At 45.7% G+C, this 14,120-nt stretch overlaps 1 protein-coding gene across 2 annotated transcripts in view; it reads left to right on the plus strand.

The window, feature by feature from the left end:
* The first annotated feature begins 2,352 nt into the window (after positions 1-2,352).
* Positions 2,353-14,120, plus strand: part of DGCR2 (DiGeorge syndrome critical region gene 2) — a 59,137-nt gene continuing 47,369 nt past the window's right edge. For both annotated transcript variants that reach the window (XM_083873915.1, XM_083873916.1), the window contains exon 1: positions 2,353-2,512. In XM_083873915.1, coding sequence (XP_083730041.1) covers positions 2,434-2,512 — 79 coding nt within the window. In that variant the 5' untranslated portion in view covers positions 2,353-2,433. The remainder of the gene's footprint in view (positions 2,513-14,120) is intronic.

The following is a 14,120-nucleotide window of genomic DNA, read 5'->3' on the forward strand; positions in this document are numbered from 1 at the left end:
GTATGGGGGAAACGAGGTCTGCCCTGCCTGGGGACAAAAGCCAGGGGTAAACAGCCTGTGCTGTTTACCTGTTACCACCTGTTACCACCCCTGTTACCACCTCTCGTGGTGGAGGCATCATAAGATATTTATTTATGCATCACCCTGTATGGTGTAATGCCCAGGCCCTGGGGTGAACAAGGATACTCTGGATCAATTTGGGATTGGCCTATGAGGCTGTCCTGCAGCAAGCCAGGCTCAGAACAGCCTGTCCCCACAGCATCCCACGGGAGGAGCAAAGCTGGGGAGTTTGATGCTCACACTTTGTGCTGGAGGATGTTCTCATACTTGAGGCTCTTGGATCGTGACAGTATTTGGCAGCACATGAGACTAGGAAAGTGGGTTTTGGCCTAAATCTTCAGGCAGTGTCCCGCTGCTTGTGACGCACTCCAGCGGGTCCCCAAGAATGTTCCTGGCCACACAGGGCTCCTGAGGCAGCTCCTGAGGCCTCCAGGGCTCACAGCTCCCAGCTCACACTTGCTGCTACCTACCCCAGCTTGGGGAGCTCTTGACAGGCACCGATTTCCCCTCCCATGTTAAAATGCACGTTTAGGTTTGAAAGAAGCCCCTCCCTGGAGCTACTGACCTGAGCACAGCAACAGCTCCTGGCGGGGCAGAGGCAGTGAGTGCTCAAGAAACCCCACAGAAGTCCCTGTTCCCTGCCTGCAGGTTGGCAGCTGGCCCCTGGGGCAGTCAGTGACTGAGGGGGGAGCAGGAGCCACGAGAGAGCAGAAGTAGCTGCACATCCATCAGGAAACCCCTGGAGAAAAGTTTGCTGCTGAGTGATTGGTATTAACTTGGAAACAAGGAGTGGGTAAAATTGGGTCAAAATGGTCCTTATTGGAATTGTGATGTTTTGTTTGAGAACTACAAGTTGTAGCAAGAGAGTAGAAAACACCTCATTGTTGATATTAAAAATATACAAACATTTCCAAGGCAGCTTCCCAGGCTTTGACTTTGAATAGGTTATAGTAAAAAGCTGGAATTCCCTGCAGAGGAAAGTGACAGCTCCCTGCTGATGGTGGGTCAACCATTGTGTCTGGCCCCTGGCTGAGCCTTTGTCCTGGTGCTGCCCTTGTGAGTGGAAACTCCAGATGAAGTTGGAAAGTGGGTATTGATGCTAAAACTGCCTTTTGATCCCAAATGTCAGCTGAGCTGACCTCCAGCCAGCAGCAGGAGAGCTGTGCCACTGCATCGCTGTCTGCAGCCAGGGACAGCCACCACCTGCCCCTCTGACTGCAGCAACACCCCGGGTCAAATTCCTACAGGCACCTGTCACTTGCACGGCCACTAACAGTGACCTGAGCCATACAATCCGCTTTCTTTATGCATTTCCTCTCTGTCTGGGCCTGGGAAGTGGGAAGGGCATGTTTCCAGGAGCCATGGGAACACCTGGCTGGCTGTGGGAATGTCCCAGCCGCGGCTGCTGCTTGTCCCTGCCACCCTGCAGACGTGATAACAGGGACTGTCTCATCCCGCTGGGGGCAGAGGGGACCAGAGTAATGCAAAAACAAAGGATAGTGAACCTGGCAGCCTGCTGGGGCTGGGAAAGTCCAGAGCTTTGTGCCTTTGCTGTGGGACGAGCAAGGTGGTGGCAGTGGGAAGTCCCTGCAGAGGCAGGGAAAGGCCATCGCAGCAGAGATGGAGGGGACGTGGGAAAGCTGTCCCGGGGTACAAGGAAGCTGGCTGGGGCTGCCCCAGAGGGCATGGGAAAGGCTGACAGGGAGTGATGGAGGTGAGCAGGAAAGGACACTCCAGCTGGGGAAATGCTGTTCTGGGGGGAAGAGGGGAGCGATAGAGGCTGTCCTGGGGAGGTGGAGCGAACTGAGCAAGACTGTCCTGGGGGGCATAGGGCTTCCCTTGGGCTGAGGGGGCTGATGGAGGCCATCCCTGGCCATCCCGCGGGGACCGAGGGCCCGGGGCGCAGTCCCGGGGGTCGCCCCCTGCCGGCAGCCCCGGCCCCGCCACCGCCCCCTGCCGGCCCCGCCCGGCCCGGCCCGGCCCGGCCCCCTGAGCGCCGTAAGTGGGCGGGGCGTGCGCTGATCCGTGCTCTCGGCCCCGCCCCCTGAGCGCCGATTGGGCGGGCGGCGCGCGGCGGGAGGGGGCGTGGCGGCGCGGGCACGGCGGCGGGGAGGCGCGGCCGCCATCTTGTGCGCCGGCGGAGCCCTGCGAGCCGCCCCAGCGCGGCCGCCCGACCCGCGCCGCTCCCGCCGCAGCCAGGGCCGCCCGCTCCGCCCGGGGCGGCGGCTGAACGGCGGAGGGAGGGCAGGGGAAAAGCTCCCTACGCACCGGGGCCCCCCCGCGGGCCTGGAGGCGGCCCCTCCTCCCGCCGCTCCGCGCGTCCCTCCCCGCGGGTTTGTGGCGCTGTGCCGGGGGAGGATGAACGGAGGATAAATGGTGCCCAAGGCGGACAGCGGCACCTTCCTCCTCCTCTTCCTCCTGGTGCTGAGCATCACCGAGCCGCTGCGGTCAGGTAGGGGCGGCGGCGGGGCCGGGGGTGCCGGGTGAGCCCCGGGGACAGCCCGGGCCGGGGCCGGAGCGGCCCAAAGCGGCCCCTCCGCGGGGTCTGGGGGTTTAAACACGGCCGGGACGCGGCCCAGCATCGGGCCCCCTGTGCCGGCTGCCTCATCCCAGAGAGCCTGGATTTACCCTGCGAGTCAGGGGAAAACCTTCGTGTCAAACTGTGAAAGCTTTGGCTAGAAATCTGCATAGCCCTACGGGTAATGAGCGCAGAAAATGTGGTGACTAAGTTTTTCAGGTGCTTCTTACTTACCTGCTTTTATGTTGTGGGCCTTGGGTGCCCACACAGCCAGACTAAATGCTTGCCTTAGGAGTGCCATTTAATCCTGCCAGAAATAGAAAAAAAAAAACAAAAACCTGCTGCACCTGGTTCGCCTTTCTGGTCCTGTTTGTGCTTCTTTTAGCGAAATAATCCAGCGACGGAGTTTGTTTGCTAGCTGCTGGGCATGGTGCTTAAAATCTTAAGATGATTAACTTAGGAGAAATGGTTGGTGTTCGGCGGTAGAAAACTACAGTTTTTCTAGATATATATCTCTCAGCTGGGGTTTCTTTTTAGGTGTCGAGCTCTCTTGGAGCTTGGCAAAGCCCTCGGTATCGTGGGCAGCTCTTGCCAAAAAGCATCAGTGGCCAAAGCGTGAGGCTGCCTGGGGTGGCTTTGCAGGTTTGGAAATCGCACCGAGCCACCGTTCCTGGGTGATACTGCTCCTAGTAAATAGGAGAGTAAGACCCGTGGTGTGCTTTGAAACCCCCTTGTTCTTTCTCCTCCAAATAACTTTTATGACCCAGACTAATAAAACATAACAGTATTAATGAACTGCGTCTAAGTGAGTTCCTAGCAGAGCTGAAACACAATTGGGTCAGTGTAGGCAGAGTTATTGAAATAACTAACTTGAGTGTTGAAACGTCTCTGTGTCTGCCTTGTTTTGTTTTAGCTTGTTTTTTTGGCAGTGCAGTGTATATACCAGGGCTTATGATATGCACTTAAGTAGCCAAAAAACTCCTGTTGTGTTGGTAGCCTGGTATTATTACAGCTAGAGGCTTTTATGGCTGAGAAGGTACTATATAAAACTGACTTCAAGCAGCTCCTTTTTGCTGGCACTAAGTGCTACAAGCTGCTGGATTGCTGGATGAAAAAGTTCAGCTTATTCAGAGCTGTCTCTGTGCTTTTACAAGTGGGCAGGCTTGACCCTGAACTCTATTGGTGTTGAGCATTGTAGCCTCCTAGAAATTCAAAAATGGCATTTTTCATATTGTGTCACATTTGTCACTCCAGTTTGATATTGTACCTCTGTCAGCAGCTGATGCTTGATGGATGAACACCAGTTTTTCACTAAGATTTGCTTCGTTAAGATGAATGATATTTTTCCACTGGTTCTCTAATGTACCTGCTTTAGAGATTTGTGGTGCTGTAGCCTCGCTGGCAGAAGTGTCCTTGTGAGCAAACCTTAACTCATCTACTCTGGTTCTACTCCACTGGCTTTGAAACTTGCAGTGTTAGAATTCCCCTGTGGCAACTCCAGAAGCATTCCGTGAATTCTGCTCAAACCATATGTATTCCTGAACCTGAGGGGAAGTAATGCAACTGGATATAGTGTTGCAGGTGGAATTCCTCGGTGTGTGAGGAGTTTGTGAGTTCCATTTGGGATGTGCTCATCCATCCTGTTTACGTGGTGAGCGCGGTGGCTGAGCTGTCCATGGTGATGCCTCTGCCTCCTCCTCAGAGGAGAGCCCATCACTTCTGGGTGGCCTCACAGCTCTTTGCCGATGTCATCTGCTTTTCTTTGTTTTGCTTCAGTTAGTATCTTGAATGTGCTGTCTCAAACAGATCACTCATTTGATAGATTAATAGCACATGGTTTGATCCTGAAACATGAGGTGCAAGGAGGGAAAACCTGGCTCATGCAAGTACAGAGGCCATACAGAATCAAATTTACCACTTTGATCAGTGTGAAGAAGTCTCCCTAGTCTTCTCTGGGAAGAGACAGCAGAAAGAGAGGAGTACTTGGACTTGGAATTTATTTCCCAGGTGGTGTTTGCTTTACTTTTTACTTCTTCAAACCTGTGTGTTGTAGCAACTGTCTTTTTGGTTTAGGAAGGACGCCTGCAGCTTGCTTAGCTTAAATCTGTACTTGGAGCTATCAGATGAGTGCTGCAGAGCCCTGGGAGGTTTTATGTACTCAGAGATGAATGTGTAGTCCCTTCACAATTCAGTCCCGGCGGATCAGGCATCTCTTTGTATTTCCACGTTAATTTGACACTAGCTTTGTATCCATGTTCTTGCTGTGCTCTTCAGACAAATAAAACCTTCTTTTAAGCCTCCTCAACTGTAGTATCTTTTCATGCCATCTGAAAGGCAGTGATTTTACATGGGCCTATTTTTTTCTGCATTTAGGGTGAGGTGGGCTTTGGTAAATTAGGGAGAAAATAATTAAAATTTCTTCTTTTTTTTCTTCCTCATTTTTTTCTCTCTTGATTACATGAGTCTGTTTTGTGCTACTGCCATCACTAACAGCACAAGGTACTTTCCACATACCATGACATTGGCCCCACCTGTGCAGACTTGGGTTCCTGAAGGCACCGTGGGCAGTTGGATTTTTCTGAACTTGTGGGCTTGTAATGGTAATTTTGAGCCTTTGAGAATTGCCACTTGGATTTTTTTTTAATCACAATGTTTCTATCTTTCCTGTACTGTTTTGACCATATCCTTCTTGTTTTGACTAGTTGCCTGCTTTATAGTGCATTTTTGAAAGCGTTCTTTTCTTTCAAAGTAGGACATTTCTTCTTGAGTTGCTTTTGGAATCTGCTAATGTGAATTTAAACTGAATGTATCAAACTCTTCCAGCTATATGGGTGTAGAGTAATGGAAAAACTTAATACTTCCTTTAAACACTTGCTGATTTTACTCTATCTGTAGCTTTTTGGGGATATATACCACAGTAGAGTTTAATTTAATAAAATCTTTTCCAGGACAACTCAAACCCATCTGCTTCAGGTTATCTGAGTAGCTGGCTGAGAGACCTGCTGTCTTTGTGTGAGGAAATGTTTCAGTGGCATGTTAACTGAGTTGCAATAAGCTGTTCTGGTGCTAGCTTAGATTTTGCCTGAGTTTCTGAACCAGTGCATTTCTGTCAGTTGTTGGAAGAGCATCAGAGATATAAATTGTTATGAATTCGGTTTTTCGCAGTTTGAGAATATTTAAGAAGTTTTTTTTTTTTCTGTTAACATCCCAATGCATCCCACTGAGAAGCAGAGGTTTTGGTGTCTTTGTGTAGCATTGGGAGCTTGAGCAGTGTGGAATGACCACGCTGACATGTTTCAGAATAGTATTTAGAGGATTAATTAAGATCATCATCACTAAAGACAATAACATGTTTTCATATTTCTCTAACAAGATACTGCTGCTTACTAATGAAAAACACTTAAACATGGTCAGGCTTTATATTGGATTTTGTAATAATGGTTTAGTACAGAGCCTTGTGAATGTAGGTCATCGGGCTTTCTTATTAGAGCACTTGCCAGGCAGCTAAAAGCCAATTGAGTTCTTGTTCTTGCAGCGTTTTTTTTCCACTTCAAAGCCAGCTAGAGGAAGTAATTTTATTACCCAAGTTCTGTTTCAAAAAAAACCATTGCACAACATACTTAATCTGCAATGCTTAGAAAGACTTGCCAGTGCAAGTGGTCTGGTTAAAACCCCACACTGCAGCTCACAGTTGGAATTCCCATATGCTTTGGAGCTTGCTGGCAGCTGTGGTTATGCCCTTACAGGTGGGGTCTTGGTGTTTTGACACAATACAACTCACAAGTGTATTCAAGTTGCTAACTCTTTCTTGTCATTCAGTTGAGAGGTACTGGTCTTATGTGCAAGGCAGAACTCATCAGAGTAGAGGTCTAAGCAAACCCATGATCAGCACAGTTTCAAGGTGATCCACTGGTGTGCTGTGGATGGATGAGTCTGGTTTTGTCCAGTTGAAATGTATTGATTAATTCAAATGGAGACCCAAATATATCGGTCATAAAATTTGCTGTGACCTGTGTTCCTCTGCTCTGGAGAGACTTTGTTGGTAGGCAAATGCCAACCCTTATTTTGCTCTTTGCTCACTGTCTCCACCTTAGTGAGAGCTGTGGTGAGTGATATTTATTCAGGTTCATGTCATTGCTAGCTGCAGTTCCTGTCTGTGTATTTAGGTGAATTCCCAAGTGGAAGGTTCTCGGAGTGAGGGGTAGAAGGGTTTTTATCACACCTCCTCAGTTAATTTTGCTGAAAGTAGGGCTTGGCCTGTCTTCCAGTCTGGTGTTTTTCCTCCTCATCCCTTTGCTTCTTAATCTACTGGTTTTAAGTTTTATTTTTCTTCCTACTGTTACCTATTATTGAGTTCTCATCCTGATGTTCCTTGCTCTGCTATTTGCTGTTTTTACAGCTGCAAAGCGAGGCTGATGGTTGTGAAAAAGCTTTTTTGTGGCTGGTCTCAGCATAGCAGAGAGACAAAGCAGAAGGTATCAGACCTTATTAGCAGGTCTGATACTTTAAGACTGGTAATTCTTGATGTTAATTATAAAGCAAAAATTTTGAGGTGCAAGTGGATTTGCTGCTAGCTGTGGCTACAAAGTAAAGGAGAAAAAAGGAGTCAGTAGGCAGGGCTGTTTGCATTGCTTTGGCTCTGAGAAGTAATAAACCAGAGGGGCACCTTGAGGGTTTGCAAACCCAAACTTCTGTGTCCCTACAGTTGGTTTAGGACAGGGGAAGGTTGGTCCAGAACAGCAGAAGTGATGGAGAATAGAGCACTGCCCCAGCCTCTCTCTGCAGCAGGAGGAGGCAGCTGTGCTTCTTTCTTGGTGTATGAGGGGGAAGGCACAGCTAGACTGAAGAGAGAGGAATTTTAGATACTAAGTATGAAAGATGTAAAATCCCCTGGTGAATATCAGAAAACCAGTCAAGTCTTCAATGAATCATTCTGTCCCCTGGCATTACCTTTGTTAAGGCTGGTGTTGATGTTGAATAGTAATGCAAGTGTAGTAGCTGCCTCTGTGGTCCATCTTTGAGTAATGCCTGGGTCTCTGGGTTTTTGTGCGGTGATTTCTTGCAACTTTTATAAGTTCTTGTTTGATTCTGTGAGGTGCACATAAATAACTACTTCTATGATTAGCAGAACTTGCCATTGTGCAGTGCAGACCTGTGTACCCTGAGTGGAGCTTCTGATACCTCAAGGTTCTGTCTGGAGCAGAACCTAGAAGGATCTGAGTGGAATCACAGCCCTTCAGGGCTTGATTTGTATGCTCAGGGTTTTGTATTTTGAAGTGGACATGTGCATTGTGTTCTTGCAGTGGACAAGGAAGAGCTTAGATAAAAAGGCAACAGAGCACAGCTCTGGCAGGCTCAGTGGGAGGCTCTGCTGATCTTTACCTGTATGATCTGAAGGGTTAATCTGTGATATGAAGAGCCTTGCTAATCTTTTATTCTGTGTAGGCTGATAGAAAGTTATGGCTGGAAGGAGTATAAGAGATGGTGTTGTCCATCTTCCTGTCCCAAAAGAAAATCTGGCAAACCCAGGCAGCTCCTGAAGGTGTTTGTCAAGCACATTGTTAATGATTTCCTCCAAATAATAGACTCCAAATACCAGATTCTTTTGGTAACTCTGGTTGCCAGTCTGTTCTGCAGTTATAGCTTATTATTTTTATAAATGCAGTCTAATGCACGGGTCCCTCATAAGCTGCAGCTTTAAAGAATAGATTCACAGTTTTCCAGGACAGTTCAGGTGGCAGTTTTTCTGTAGCCTTGAGTGTGGTGGATGTGTGCCAGTGCTCAGTCCTGGCTTTCCACTCTGTGGAAGGGTTTTTGTTTCATGCTGGATCCTTGCATGGCAGGCTCACATGTTCTCACTGCAATTCAGTGGTTTTGTAGAGGATCCTGAGTCCAGGAGGAATCATGGCTCAGTTGGTGAAGTCACTGATTTGCTGTAGCAGGACTTGAGCAATTTAGTTGCTTAAAAACATGAGTTTGGGATTAACCTTTAATCCATATTCCCTGAACTGTGAAATCCTCTGGCATCTTGTGGTTTCCTGTGAAGCTTTACATTTTTCCTTGTTTTAAAGGGTCAGCCTGCTAATTCTGTGTTTCATGAACAGCATTTTGATGGTATTTGCTATATGGAATTCCTAAGAAAGTGATTAGTAGTGTTTACCTGCCATTCAGATGATTTAGTAATACGGTTTTAAGTTTAATGGCAATTGATAGTTACTTCATTATCTATAGCTAAACTAAATAACATTCAACCTCCTACTTAATTAAAATTAAAATTGGTTGGTCTAACATTATATTTAGCTTCTGTTCTGTTTATTGATTATTGTGCTTGAGAATTGTCAGCCATCTCAGGGGGTGGAAATATAGAAGCAGCTTTTGGTGCCTGCTCTTGAGATATTCCCTGCTCTTTTGTCCTTTAACTGATTTTTCTTTGCCACATTTTCATTTGTGTAACTCTTTTTTTCTGTGTTGCCTTCTCTTTCATACACTGCCTCTGTTGTGCTTCCTCGTACCTTTCCCACTATAGGACCAGTTACTTGGGGTGCCCAGTGGAATTATTTGAAAGTCAAAGTGGGTAGAAAAATGGGATTAAGTGCCATTTCTAGTAGAATGATGGTGGGTGTTCTAGGCTGACTGCAAAACCAAGTGTTGTCCCTTAGTATTTCTATGTTTAGTCTGTGTTAATGTGTCTTTTGCAATGTAAATAAAAAGATTTCTTCTGACTTAAAAGTAACTTGTCATCTTTTATACACTTTAAAAGAAAACCCTGCTTCTAACACCTGCTGGGTTTGAGTTTGTGCACAAGTAGCATTTTGCCTTGTATATGTTAAGCCTCTAAAACTTATTGCAGCTTGTTTTAATTTAGGGATGGTCAAAACTGCGTTTGTGTTTTTTCTCCATTGAATTTGTGGAATTATTTGATACACTTAAATTACTCTTCACTGATTAAAATCAGGGATGTAAGAGTAGTGTGTTAATGAGATCTGGGAAAATCTTCATGAAATGTTAGGAATCTTGCAGGAGGGAGATCAGAGACTTAAGTAGAAGCATCATGCCACCTCAGTTGTGGCAGTAAGCAGGTTGGAGCAAATGATTCAAGAATGCTGTAGGGCCCATCTTTGTCTTTCTGAGCAGTAATGGAATTGAATGTCGTTTTTCTATTGATGGCAAAGATCAAGTTTTGTGCCATAGTACCTGACACATGAGCATAATAGATGTTGAAGAGTGCTGGCAGTAGTTGGCTTGTTAGAAGGTGTGGGAGATGAGAAAACTGCACTCAGAGGATTATGTGGCTTTTTGCAATTGGGTTGGATCTGTATTTGCTGACTTATGGTAGAACTATTAAAATTAGGAGTTCAATATGAGGACTTTCTCCTCAGGTGTTTGTTTTGCTGGGGGAGAGGGAAGCACAGTATCTCATCCAGTGTGGACAGAGGTAGCTGTGGCTGACATTGGCCACATTGCTGCTGTGTTCAGCCTCAGTGGAGCAGGGGAATGCTATTCAAAGCATGAGCCATTTGCTCCAGTGCACCACAGCCACTGCACCAGCTCCTGTGCAAAGGGTAAAACTGGGTTTCCGTATTTGAGGTCATAATATTTCTCTGTGTTGAATTTATGCTTTTAAGTGTTCTAGGTGCTTGCTCATCGAGTCTTGTACAAGATGTGAAGAAGAAAAGTGAAACAGGAGCAAAAGCTTTTTTTAGTGTGACCTGCATTTGAACAGTGCTCAGGCACAGCTTTCCTGTCTCCCTGAATTGTTAGATTCTTGTTTAAGACCTTGAACTTTCTTAGGGCCCTGAAGAGAACCTCTTCCATGTTTATTTGGTTTTAAAATTAAAAAAATGATATTAATTTTTGGAGAATGGTGTAGTTAAAAAGTACCTGATTTCACAGGTAGAACTTTGTCACCTATTTGCTTTAAAGACTACTGCAATTCCTCATGGTTTAGTTCAGCAAAGTTTTAAAAGTACATACTTAGCTTAAAATTGTATATTTTCATTAGATTTGTAAGGATTGCTGATGTGCTGAAAGTTTATATGCTTAAATACTGCTGAATCGTGTACTAAAAAAAAAAAAAAAAAAGATGAGATAGGAACTTTTTTTGTTTTTCCCGCAAAGAAGGAACATGTGTTGTCTTGCTGAAAGTAAATGGGCTTGCTAAGTAATACTGCTGAAATCTGGCAATTCCTACTTTCAATTTAATGGTGGCTACAAATTAGCCTTGATTGCTCTGACAGTTCTTGAATTGCTGTTATCGTGTTTCATCTGTGTTCTCTTCTTGTTGAAAAGTGATCTAAAGAAAATACTAATTCAGTTCATGTAAAATTTTGGATTTGAATTTTTCCTCTGAGGAAAATGAGTTTCTGTAGAGTATTTGTTAGCTTTTTGTTGTGTGGTTAGGGTTTTTTTTTTTGTGGGCTTGGGGTTTGTGTTGGTTTTGTTTATTTGTTTGGGGTTTTTGTTTGTTTGTACACCTATAGTTTATTTGGTCAAACGGAATACAGCCTCTTCCTCTGCTGATTCTTTGTGAAACTGTTTTGTATATGGATAAATAGTGATCCAAACTGACTTGGTAGGATGTATTAATCTTGAGAATACAGGAAGAGGACAGGAACCATCTCACATGCCTGGATTTTTTTGGAACTAGTTCTGGGTGGGCAGCTGCCAGGTAATAGCTTTAGATATAGAAATACTTTGAGCTGTGGTACCCAGGGAGTTGAAGGATTTGAGGTGTGTGTGGGATAATCCATCTGCCCTGACCTGGTATATGGATTGTAGGGAGAAAGCACTCTTGTTGATGGTGCCCTTTTCTGGACACAGTTGATGACTTGCTGAGTATATCACTGCTGATGTTGTTCTTAATGGATTTTTTTCTCTGTTGCTTCATTTCTTGGGAGAGTTAGTATGGGGTGTGTGTGGCCATATTTAAATTCTGTGTGAGGAATAGTGCTGTTTACTTAGCACTATTCCCTGTGAACACGTTTCATAAGCAGTGAGGTTTAATGAAACCTGGACTCCAGTGGGCTTGTGTGTGTCCCTGTACCTCCTCTGCTGTATTACCCTTGCCTGACACTGATCTAATAAGGCCATATCTTGCCTGTGTCCCTCTGCCTATTCACAATACATCCTCTGGCATGAAAAAGCTGGGAGTCCTTCAGGGTCTCTGCAAAGGTCCAGTTAGCCCAGCTTACCACTTCCCTCCGCTGCCAGCTGGGAAACCACCCCCAGTGGTGACAGTGACACCCAGGCGTGCTGGTGGGCTGGCACCTGCTCAACAGTGCAAGCCATCTAGGGGTTTCCTGCCCTCTCAAGCTCAAGAATAATTTCCCTCCCTTGTGCAAGCTGTGGAAAGATATACATGGTCTGTTCCTGGTCTTGACTTCTCTCAAGCTTGCTTGAAATTCTTTAGTGAATTTGTGAGGTGTGATTGTCACTTTCACTGATGAGCTTTCTTTAGAGAAAGGGTTAAAAATTCTGTGCTGCACAGGTTTGAGTCACTTGTCACTGTTGTACTAAAACACTGAAATCCCGCCTAAGGCTGTACAGAACACTCAAAGTCCTGAACAAGGTTGTTAGTATGGAGGAACAGTAGGCTTTAATTTTGAGCCACATTAGAGGCTTCTCAAGTAGCAGTGGCTTTGGTTTTGTTTGTACTGACTGCTCTTTGTGCCTGTGCTGTGTTTTGCTTTTCCCTTCTGCCTCTTTACTTATTATCATAAAATAACAGTTTCTTAGGGGGGGAGAAGCGCAAGACTGTTGCTTAGCTTGGTATTCTCACGATGAAAATAAACTGGTTTTCAGTCTGGAATGCTGCATTGCCTAATCCACAGTGTTCTTTCAGCTTAGTTCAAGTTTTGTTTTCTCTTTGGTTTTAGCAGTGCTGGAGAATTGGGAAATACATTCTTTCTGTTTTAGTCTTAGGAATAAGTGCCCACTTTTGTGAAGCTCAAAGTCTATATTTTCTAAGTCTTAAAAAATTATAGCCTGGATTCCCATTCAAGAAGCTCTGATATTGTTGCTTTGGCTGAATGCCGTGTCTCTTGCCTGCCTTTGCTTTTTTATTTTTTTTTGTAGTTATTTTGATTTCTCTTTCTCTTTTCCATCCTTCCTGGCCTTGAGTTTGCCCTCCAGACAAAGAGCAGACAACAAATTGCAGTGAATGACACTTGTGAGCAAGGGAAAACTGGGTCAGTTCCAAGCTCGTGCAGGGTGTAGGTATAATAAATATAGAATCTCAGGATCATTTCAGCTGGAAAAGACCCTTGAGACTATCTAGTCCAAGCATTAACCCAGCACTGCCAAGTCCACCCGTAAAACATGTCCCAAAGTGCCACATCTGTACGTCTTTTACATACCTCTAGGGATTGTGACTCCATTTCTCTGGGCAGCCTCTTCCAGTGCTTGACAACGCTCTTGGTGAAGAAATTTTTCCTAATGTCCAATCTAAACCTCCTCTGATGCAATTTAAGGCAAATTCCGCTTGTCCTGTTGCTTGTTACTTGGCAGAAGAGGCTGATCCCCACCTTGTTACCCCCTGATTCCCGATAGTTGTAGAGGGTGGTAAGGTCTCCCCTGGGCTCTGCTGTCTGGGAAGTTTTTTACTGAGTGCAGAGTATACCCTCTGAACCATGAGCAGCCAGTTTATCCAGGAGAATGCTGTGGCAAGTGGAGTCAAAGATTTACTAAAATCTACCAGGTAAATGACATCCACAGCTTTTCCCTGGATCACTAAGTGGGTCACTTGTCCTAGGAGGAGATCAGGTTAGTCAAGCTGGACCTGCCTTTCATAAACCCACTCTGGCTGGGCCTGATCACCTGCTTGTCCTGTGCGTGCCATTGGTGAAGGATGATCTGCTCCATAACCTCCCCTGGCACTGAGGTCACACTGACCAGCCTGCAGCTCCCCAGATCCACCTTATGGCCCTTCTTAGAGCAGCTGGCTGTCATACTTGCCGATTTCCAGTCAGCTGGGGCCAACTGACTTAGCCAGGACTGCTGGTAAATTATAGAAGGGGGCTCAGTGAGCACTTCCACCAGCTCCCTCAGTGTCCTTGAGTGGATCCTGTCAAGCCCCATAGACTTGTGTGTGTCTAAGTGGCCATAGCAGGTCACTTAACATCTCCCCTTGGATTATGGGGCCTTCATTCTGCTCCCTGTCCCTGTCTTCCAGCTTTGGAGAGTGGGTACCTGGGGAGCAAGTATGATACAGTGAGGGGAAGGAGCGTGCTGCCATTCCTTACTGTGCTGTAAAATCTCTTGATGGATGTTGAGGTGATCTAGCATAACTTACTGTGACAGAACACTGAGTAATACTGAATGTTGATGAGTGTTATTCATTAAGGATTTACAGTTTTCAGCTGGAATGCTGTCACAGTTTTAATTACTTCATGGAACAGCATGCTGAGATCATGCAGAAAATGCCAATGCCTCTAACACGTATTGTATATTTATTTTTGGAACTGATACGTTCCTATTAAATGGGATTATAATTTCAAATTCTCTAATTTTCAGGAGCTGAAATTAGGTTTGAGAATAGGTGTAG

Source organism: Zosterops lateralis, assembly GCF_965231275.1.
Source record: "Zosterops lateralis genome assembly, chromosome: 17".
NCBI lineage: Eukaryota > Metazoa > Chordata > Aves > Passeriformes > Zosteropidae > Zosterops > Zosterops lateralis.